General features: G+C 47.9%; 1 protein-coding gene across 1 annotated transcript; it reads right to left on the bottom strand.

Moving 5' to 3' along the window:
* Window positions 1–575: 575 nt before the first annotated feature.
* Window positions 576–3,107, bottom strand: LOC123151126 (GDSL esterase/lipase At1g71691). The gene is made up of 5 exons (XM_044570894.1): window positions 2,655–3,107; window positions 1,726–1,853; window positions 1,410–1,637; window positions 1,061–1,310; window positions 576–958 (listed from the first exon to the last, which is right to left on the bottom strand). The coding sequence occupies exons 1-5, from the start codon at window positions 2,899–2,901 to the stop codon at window positions 738–740; spliced, it is 1,074 nt and encodes a 357-aa protein (XP_044426829.1). The 5' UTR covers window positions 2,902–3,107; the 3' UTR covers window positions 576–737.
* Between the last annotated feature and the right edge of the window lie 7,293 nt (window positions 3,108–10,400).

The raw sequence follows: 10,400 nt of genomic DNA on the forward strand, positions 1-10,400 counted from the left end.
AGGAATGACATGATCTTTAACAGACAATAATTTTTACACTTCTTGCAGGTCATCTTCAGAGCTACCGCATGAATCCGTATGTGGTCCTTACTCACTTCTATGGAATCCAGGGAGCCGCTGGTTACTGGGTGTAACCAATGGGAGATGATAGCACGGGCTATATTCAACTGGTTTGGATGGCGGTCGCTTAACAGGATAGGAGTCTAGGTCTCTAATCCTGTTTCTATCACCGGTTATAATCTTGAGGTCCTTTATTTTTTGTCGTCTTGCTCCTTTTGCGAGCTGTAATACTTTAAGTACTGTTTTGTTTTTGAGACTTTTAATAATATGGCTGCATGCATCGTTCAGATGCAGAGGCCGGGGGGCTCCTTTTCCAAAAGAAAATACTACCTCCCTCATGGTTTATTATGAAATATTATATTATTGAATTCGTATTTAAACATAGTTTGTAATGATGTTAATTTTGATGACATACTTTAACATTGTGTTAATTAAATTCATGGTCAAAATTTTGTGTAAAATATGAAGAGGACCAATAAATCAGGACGGATGTAGTACTAATTTCACTCACCATGGAACCTTCGGAAATGTCAAGCATACTTGCATGCATATAGTCCATTCAGTTTAATTTTGCATGCGGCAGACGCACACGTCTGGTTCTGATCAGATTATTAACTACGGAGTACTCTAGCTACAGTAGTCGGCATGGTAGTTCAGATCAAGTGGCCGCCGGCATTTCAGAGCTGGGCGAGGCGGCGGACGTTGACGGGGGAGACGACGTCGGAGGCGCCGTCGAAGGCCTGGCGCGCCATGATGACGTTGACCGCCGCCGTGGGGTGGTAGGCGTCCCAGAAGAGGTAGCGATCCCGGTCGGCGCACGGCGGCATGAAGGGCAGACACGTCATCTGCCCGCCGTTCCGGTCGATCCCGCAGCAACCCCGGTCCACCACGTCGAACCCTGCACGCACGCATCCGTCGTCCATGAATGGCCATGCCATGCATGCTACAAGAAGCGCATTCTCAGTTCTGCTGGACCCTGGACTCCGGCCGTCGATCTTACCGTAGGAGGCAGGGTGGGCAAGCATGAGCTTGAACAGGCGGTGGTTGTCGAGGTACGTGAAGGTGGCCCCGGGGAGGCCGGCGTTGAGGCCGTCCAGCATCCCCCTCACCCCGGCGTTGAACGGCGCCACCAGCTGGTCCACCTCCTCCGAGCACCGCCCCTCTGCGCTCCTCGCCAGGATGGTCGGGATGCACCCCATCGACCCCACCCCGGCCACCACGAACCGCCTCGCCCCGGCCTTGTACAGCCTCTGCATGCAGCCATCAGTTGGAGAGACTTGGTCATTCAATTCGGTTCCAACTTCCAAGCAAGAACACACATGACGGCAGGGTTTTGATCGATATCGTACGGTGAGCTGGGAGGCGTATTGTGTGACGAGGAGGTCGGCGAACTGCTGCGGCGTGTAGTGCCTCCGGGTTTCGTAGTTGGGCATGATGTAGTTGTTCAGGTAGTCGTTGCTCCCCATTCCCACGAACACGATGGACCGAGCGACGATGCTGGCAGCCGCCGAGCCGGCGATCTGGCCGACGGTCAACTCGAAGTTCTGGATCTGCTGGTTGAACGGTATCCGTCCAACCTGCATTGATTACGACCGGCAGTTGATCATCGTCAGAAGCTGATCAAAATTAGATGCAATCATGGATGGATCATGGATGAGTTCGTACGAAGTTTCCACCGCTTTCGTCGAGGATCCCGGCGGCGGCGGAGGCGTAGTTGACGCCTTGGAGGAGCTGCTGGCCGGAGCCGGAGGCCTCGGAGTAGGCTGGAACCAGGGGCAGCCCAAGCAGTTCAGCTGAAAAATAATAAACCTGTTAGAAAAGAGAGGACGTGGAGTATCTGATCCCAAGCTCAAATGTTCCCTGATGAGCAGTAAAATAAAAAAAATAGTTAAAAAAATCAGCATTTGGTTTATCATGCACAGAAGGATATTGGAGTACAGACTGTTAGAAAAAATGCAGTCTGCTGTTGCGTTTCAGATGATCGCCATTCTGTTCCATAAATGCAACTAGTCAACCTCATCTCACTGTGATGAGTGAATCCGGCTCCTGTCCGTCAGTGCTGTCCTGAATCAATGCTCTGTCCGGTAAAGGCCACACTAGATTGTGTTCTGCTCTAGTACTGCTGTATTACTTTTTTTTTTTTGAGGGAACTGCTGTACTGCATGTTTACATTACTACTCCCTCCATTTCATAATGTAGGACGTTTTTTGACACTACTGTATTATAAGACGGAGGGAGTAGGAAACTTAAACATATATAACTACTACTTGCAGAAAAATTACTGATGCAGACATACCAGACATGCATTGTTCAAAATATTTTTCACAAATACTAAACTGTATTTTGTTTCTCTTTTGGTCGAGTTCTGGCAAAGAATGACCATGGCAGAAATAAACGCTAGCTTCTCACTGGAAATAATGATAAACAACCAACAAAATGAACATGTCTGAAGCTTGAACTCTGAAACTCTAGCAGCGTTGACGGTTCAGAAGATTCACGCTGGCATCCTCCGAGTTCAACTGCGTCGTGCAGGAGAAGGAATGAAGCAATTCTCTTTGCGCCGACGCATCTTACGTGCGTGCATGCGTACGTACCGAGCTCGTCGACGATGGTGTAGCCGTTGCAGAAGCGGCCGGTGGGGCCGGCGGCGAAGTCGATGCCGTAGGGGAGGTAGTTGGCCTTGGCCAGCGACGCCAGGTTGTTGTTGTTGCCGCTGTCCAGCAGCGAGTCCCCGAACACGAACAGCGCCGGCACCATCGGCGCTGCCCCTGTCTCCTGCGCCGCCGCCGTCGCCAGAAACGCGCTCACGGCAAGGAGCAGCTGCCACAGGCCGGCAGACATCGCAGCGCGCAGGCCCTGTCACTCCGGACTCCGGTGTTGTCTGGTCTACAGGTCTAAGCTCAGCTCAGCCAGCTCTAGCGATTGGCTCGCGACGGTGAAGCTGAAAGGAGCAGGACGAGGGTAAATACGGCGGGAGCTGGGTGCGATGCGTACGTGTCCGGCGGGTGCGGGCAGGCGGGAGGAGTAAATGCATGGCGCCTCCTGCACTCCACCGCCATGGCCTGTGCGAGGGGCACAGCCAGTGATGGTGGTGCAGTGCTGCCTGCAGGCGCAGGACATGGATCATCCTCGGGCCTCGATCGAAATGGAATGAGTCTTGCTTGCCAGACGGAGGCAACGTGCATGGCTCCGCTACCTCGGTGGTGCAGGTGCGCGGGTGTCAGCAGAAGTAATGAGGAGAAGGACATGATGTGATGTGTCACAGGGTTGAAACCTTTCCCAACCTTCAAGGATGGATGATGCATAGTCTATCCTTAGTTGTCCGGTTTTCTTTCATTTCTGAAATCTCACTCTCTTCTTTTAAGCCCACAGAGCCTGATTCTTTAAATTTCGGTCTGAGATCTAAGAATATTTCAGACAACCAAGAACTACCCCATCGGTGTGACAATGTTGGATGTTGATATATGAAAAAAATTGTATCGACATTTAATCATCTTCTTCCCAAATCTCACCAACCGGCATAAACATTTTTAGGATCAACCGCAAAGGTATATTTTTGAACACGCGCACATTTCACTCTCCAGATCATCCAAGTTACAGTATATTTGCCGGCGTTAGATAATTACTTTCATGAAACTGTGATTGAAGGGATGTGCCGCCCCAATAGAAGAAATTCTGGAGGTGTGGACTCGGTTGGCGGCAGGATTTTGCAGGCGACTTTGTTAGGGTTCGTGCTAAGATCAATGTCAGAAAGAAACTGCATTAGATTCGTCTCGATCACAAAGGATAAGAAGAAGGTTTGGTATCAAGTCCAATATGAAAGAGGGTGTGTTTAGGGCACATCTAGATGTGCTCTACTTATTGCACATCTAAGTGAGTGAATCAAGTATAAAGAAAAAAAGAAAAAAGACAAAGAAAAGGTTTGCATGAATCTTAGCGTAAAATCAATGACATATGATTTAGATGTGCAATATTTATGGCACATCTAGATGTGCTTTAGCAAAACTGTATGAAAAACTCCCAAATGTTCTGTGGGAATTGTGGGCTTATTGGTCACTGGCATGAAAAATGTGGATTAGGAGAACATGATGTGACGAAGTTAGACTAGCCACGATGGGAGTAACATAGGTGATAACATCACACTTATCTAGGCAAAATAGATGATGTGGCATGTAATTAATGAAGAAAGAGAGGCATGTGGTAACATAGCTAGTTACTGTAACATCACACATATCAAGAAAAGATGAGTCTACAACCTAATAAATGAAGTGATGCATGACACAACATATATGTTACTACACATTATGGAGGTAGTTGTCGGTGTCAAAACCGGCGGATCTCGGATAGGGGGTCCCGAACTGTGCGTCTAAGGCGGATGGTAACAGGAGGCGGGGGACACAATGTTTACCCAGGTTCGGGCCCTCTCGATGGAGGTAATACCCTACTTCCTGCTTGATTGATCTTGATAATATAAGTATTACAAGAGTTGATCTACCACGAGATCGTAGAGGCTAAACCCTAGAAGCTAGCCTATGATTATGATTGTTCTTATCCTACGGACTAAACCCTCCGGTTTATATAGACACCGGAGGGGGCTAGAGTTACACCGAGTCGGTTACAAGGGAGCACTAGTGCAGAACCGGGCAATAGCACCGGTTCGTAAGGCCTTTTAGTGCCGGTTTGGTAACCGGTGCTAAAGTGTAGGCACTAAAGCCCCCCCCCCCCTTTAGTACCGGTTCAGCACGAATCGGTGCTAAAGGGCAACCACGTGGCCTGAGCCAGCTTCGGGGGCAGGGAGCCCTTTAGTACCAGTTGGTGTTACCAACCGGTATTAAAAGGTTGGGGGGTTTTGGGTTTATGATTTCTTTTTCATTTAATTTTGTGTTTTCCATTTAATTCTTTTTCGTTTGCTAGTATTTTACGATACTACATATTGTACATGTTATGCATATATATATATATATACAATTTCCCCTAATTGGTGCCTTCGGAGCCAGTGGCATTAGCCTAATTGGTGCCTTCGGAGCACGATAACAATTGGACGTGGTTCATGAGGGCGGTAGCGGGTAATAGTATTCTCCTTTGGGATCTATGACATTGTCGAGCAAAAATCCCGCTATTTCCTCTTGAATTGCTTCTATGCGGTCCTTTGCTAGGAGCTTGTCCCGCACCTCTTTGAACTGTTAAGAAGGAGATCAATATGCATGTGTATTAGTTGTGTGACTAGATATCGATAATGGTGTAAAAATTGTGAATAGTGTTCTAACAATCGATATCGTACCCACTCCTGTCTTTGAGATCTGCTCTTTTCGGACGCCATCATGCGAATGTTCTCGCAAACGTAGTATGCACATAGATCATTCCCCGGCGCCTGCTTCAGGGCCTTTACGAGAATGGAATTTGATCAGACAATAATTAATCAAGCATGATAATTAAAGAGATGGCAGCTAGCTAGTACTACTTAATTACTTACCTTGGGTCGATACCATTTCAGATTTTGTTTCCATGGGCCTGGAGTGGCCCTGATGAACTTTGCCCAAGCCCTGCCCGCCGACATAGAAAATGAATAAATGAGTTATTAAATAGTTGTTATCAGGAAATGATGAACTAATTAAATAGGCCGAAATATAGTTAATAATGATTGAAATTACCTGTTGACTATCCCCTTCACGATGGTGTAGTCACTTGCTTTCTTAAGTAGTGAGTCTAGTACTTCAACTGTTCCTTCATCAACTTTAATGATTAACAAGATCCAGTGAAATCTGCATGCGCACACGTTTGCATGTCTTAATTAAGCGGGCATATGTAAGCAAAAACATGTAGCTAGCTAGTAGGCAAAAACATAATTTGTAGTACAAGACAGTGTTTCTCACTGGAAGTTGTAAGGAAGTAGTATATCTTCTTTGTATTTGAGGCGCTTGAAGAACTTTAGCATGCTTTCCTCTACACTTTTTCGTGATATGGATCTAATTTCCATGTGTATTCATTAATGGTATTTGGGTCAACGAACCCAATGCCATAGCGTCCACCTTTTTTCATTTCATAAATCTTCATCCTGCATAATACCACAAAAAAGAATATAGTGAGGATAATTACAGGTAATGATTGATCAAAATGATCACTACAGCTAGTTTGAGACTTAAATTACAGAAAGAAATCACTTACAGACAATAGCAACTGACGATAGCTTTGTCGAGTGCGTCTTGATTGTATAGCTGAAATAGTTCTGAATACACAACGGTCACAACTTTCTCATGGTAGTAATGATCCTTCTTGACATTCACCATGAGGGACTCTTGATTGGAAATCTTGGTAATGTCCATGTACCATTGATGCAATTCATACATTCTCGTTGGGAGCTTACTGACCTCGTCTGGCTCGACCAAAGGTTGGCCCCGGGCATATTTCCGTTTTATTTCCTCCTCTCTAGTCAGAGACATGGGCTCGATATCAAGGAGTTGTCCAACAGTGATCCCGATCGTTTCAGCCCGCGCAATATGCTCCTCGGTTATTACCACATCGCCCACCCCGGGAACGTTAACGGTTTGCCCACAATAATATTGGGCGCGCCTACTCTCATGTGTTGTTGGCACAACAAGAGGGGGGGGGTTGATTGTGCCGCCTGTTCTCCCAGCTGGGGAACGGTTTTACCGCTCCTTTTGCCAGCTGATTTGCTCGAGCTCGAGCTCGCCTCTTTCTGTAGACATGCTCGATTTAACTTCTTGATGTGGCGCTCATAGTCTGTGTCAACGGGCTTGGGAGCTGGTGCTCTAGCCATACGAATGAAGTGATCAATCTTTTCCATAGGCACTTTCTCCCTTGGCGGTGGTGGCGGTTTCGGTGCAAAATGGGCTTCCACCTCGGCCTTCGATATGGCTACGTTTTCCTCCTCGGACTTGTCGTAAGGCCTCTGCGGAAGAGGCGCGAGGCTTGGACCATATTGAAATCGGTTGCCTCCGCCTGTACCTCCAGTACTACCTCGACTTGTACCGCTACGCACCATAGCTGAGGCGGCTCTCTTCCGTGATTGCTGAGGCGGCGAAGACGGCTGACGTGGCTGAGTTGGAGGAGGAGGAATGGCCTGAAGCTGTGCCGGACTTGGAGGAGGAGTGGCCTGATGCTTTGCCGAACTTGGAGGAGGAGGAGTGGCCTGAAGCTGTGCCGGACTTGGAGGAGGAGTGGCCTGACGCGTTGGTGGACTTGGAGGAGCGAGAGTCTGCTCACTCGGTGGCGGACTTCGACGAGGAGTCGGATGACGCGGTGTCGGTGGCCTTCGAAAGATGATGCAATCCTTTCTCCATAGGATGATACGATGGTTGGCCTCTCCCAGTGTGTGCTCGTCGTCACCTCCAGGAATGTCAAGCTCTAGCCCCGAATATTGGTCCACCACCTCATCAACCAAGACACGAGCATAGCCCGCTAGAATCGGGTTGCAATGGAAGGTTGCCTCAGGGGGATTTGTAAAAGCAAGGGCGTCCGCCACCTTCATGGATATGTTCTTCATTTTGAAGTGTAGCTCGCAGTTAGTGTTCTCCATGATGTCATCCACTGGGTAGCTATCCAGCAATGCGTCGCCCGGGACAGAACCCACGCTACTTCTCGGCATGGATGGGACGGTGCTATCCAATGGTGGATCACCCGCTAGCTGCTGAGACCCCCTTTGCTGGCTAAGTGAGTCGATCTGCTCCTGCTGCCGCTGGAATTTGACTGCCAAGTCCGCGTGCGCTGATTCTAGGCCTTGAAGGCGTTCATAGTCTAGCTTCCTCTACTCCTCCTCCATCTTCCTCTTCTTCTCCTCCACAATCTTCTTTCTCGCACGGGTTCTGTAGTTGGCTTTCCAGTCCGAAAACCCCTCATACCACGGAATAGCGCCCATGCCTCGTGTTCTTCCCGGGTGTTCAGGATTTCCCAGGGCACGCGTAAGCTCGTCGTTCTCTCTGTTGGGCTGAAACAACCCCGATCGAGCCTCTTCTGTTGCAACAAGTAGCTTATCTTCGGCTCCGTTCAGACATGCCTTCTTCGAAACTTTGCCTGTCTTCGGGTCCAACTCCCCCCGATGCGCATAGAACCAAGTCCTGCACCTGGGGGGCCAGCTCAATGTTTCTGGAGTGACACCTGCATCCAGCATCTCTTTCTCAGACTTATCCCACTTAGGCATTCCCACCGCATAGCCACCTTGCCCCAGCTTATGGAACTTATCCTTTTTTGCGGCATTGGCCTTGTTTATTCTCGACCGTTCCTTAGATAATTTCGAATCCTTGAATTTCATGAAATTGTCCCAATGAGCACTTTGCTTCTCTAGTGTTCCCTCGAATACTGGAGTCTTCCTTCCTCCCTTGACGTACTTGGCCCATTCACGAATCTTGTGGTTCTTGAATGCAACCGCCATCTTCCTAAGAGCAGCGTCCTTGACTTTATCCACATCTGCATCTGTGAAATGATCTGGTAGGGTGAAATGTTCCATGAGCGTTTCCCAAAGCAGAAGTTTTTGTCTATCGTCGACAAAAGTAACTCCTGGACGTGGCTTTGCTGGCTATCTCCATTCTTGAAGGGAGATCGGGAGTTGGTCCTTCACAAGAACTCCACACTGACGAATGAACTTGTCTGCAATCTTCTTAGGCACTAATGGTTCGCCATTAGGTCTGATGGCCTTGATATTGTACTTTACGCCCTCCTTCAACTTTTTGTTCGGGCCACGTTTCCTATTGCCTGAAGATTTACTCGATCCGGATGGCTGAAAGAAGAAAGATCGATTCGTTAATATATCTTTAAGTCATTTAAAACATGTGATGATCACCAGATGCCTGCTTATATAAATATATATACCTTGCCGGTCTTTGTTGTTTCAAGATCAACATTTTCTTCGTCATGTTCATAGTTCATGACTTCATCAATTCAGTCGTCGCGATCGAATATCATATCACCCTCCCCGGTGTTGTTTAGATATTCAGAGCCGTCATAATATTCTTCATTCTGATCATCATCTGGCCCGCGAGGATTGCGTATGATATTGAACAGGGCCTCTTCTCCCTCTCTATCGGTATTGTCCGCCATAGGTTTTGTTTAACTAATCCAAAAGAAATATATTCAAATTACAATGCATGGATGCAATCAATTAACAAGGAAAAATTGAATCAACCATAGTACATAATAAGCATCATTGAATATAATCTCGAATACGTCGTCTCGAATAATAGATATAATCTCGAATACATCATCTCGAATAATAGACATAATCTTGAATACATCGTCTCGAATAATAGATATAATATCAAATACATCACTAGCTAGCTAGCTAGCAAGCTAATAAAGATCGAATACTACAGAGTAATCTGGGCCACTCGCGGTTCCTGAGGTGCGCGCGGTGGACACCCAAAGAGAAGAAACCATCACTGGATCATAGCTCGGGTGATCTCCCAAAAGAACCTGCCAGGTATTGGAGAACCTGATGTCCATAGCAGCCATGTAGTGATGGACGTGCTCGTCCTCCTCCCTGACACGGCGATGTACCACCTCCGGCGGGGCCGGCTCCCTCCGCACCGAAAGTGGCCCACGCGAACGCCACCAAAGGAGATGAGGGTCGACGACGGGACCCAGGGCCGGGTTCCTCACCAAGCGTCGCGCCCCTGAAGGTAGCACCTCCCAGTGCCAGCCCGGCGGAGCCCAGTCCCGGACATGGGTCCTCTAAAGCAGGACGTCGTCGCGAACGGGTCGACGGCAAGGATGCGGGCCAGGCATCGTCGACAACAAATACTATATGCCGCAAAAGTAAAGTAACATTTTTTAAATGATGGATTGTGATTTCATATATGCAAATTCTAAATTTTATAACTAAAACTAACATTTCTAATATTTCTATAACTAAAACTAACATTTCTAATATTTCTATAACTAAAAAACATTTCTATATATAACTAACATTTCTATATAACTAACATTTCTAATATAACTAACATTTCTATATAACTAACATTTCTAATATATCTATATAACTAACATTTCTATAACTAAAACTAACATTTCTAATAATTCTATAACTAAAAACAGAAAGATTGCAAACAATTCTATAACAATGTGTGTGTGTGTGTGTGTGGTTGGCGGCCGGGGCAGGAGCTCACCGGCGAGGCGCGACGACGGTGGGCGGCGACGGGGACGGGGACGGAGACGGCGACGGGGACGGGGACGGAGACGGCAACGGGGCGGCGATGTTGGGGACGGGGACGGGCCGGGCGGGGACGACGGGAGGACGGGGTGGGGCACGGCAACGGGGCGCGACGCGGCGACGGGGACAGGGACGGGGACGGCAACGAACGGCGAAGAGGATGGCGACGGGTGGCGAC

The sequence above is a fragment of the Triticum aestivum genome, chromosome 7A (genome assembly GCF_018294505.1).
Source record: "Triticum aestivum cultivar Chinese Spring chromosome 7A, IWGSC CS RefSeq v2.1, whole genome shotgun sequence".
Lineage (NCBI taxonomy): Eukaryota > Viridiplantae > Streptophyta > Magnoliopsida > Poales > Poaceae > Triticum > Triticum aestivum.

Coding starts and splice junctions, on each gene's coding strand:
- LOC123151126 (XM_044570894.1), bottom strand. CDS start 2,901: ATGTCTGCCGGCCTGTGGCAGCTGCTCCTTGCCGTGAGCGCGTTTCTG. Junction 1,854..2,654: donor CACCATCGTCGACGAGCTCG/GTACGTACGCAT, acceptor ATTATTTTTCAG/CTGAACTGCTTGGGCTGCCC. Junction 1,638..1,725: donor ACGAAAGCGGTGGAAACTTC/GTACGAACTCAT, acceptor TAATCAATGCAG/GTTGGACGGATACCGTTCAA.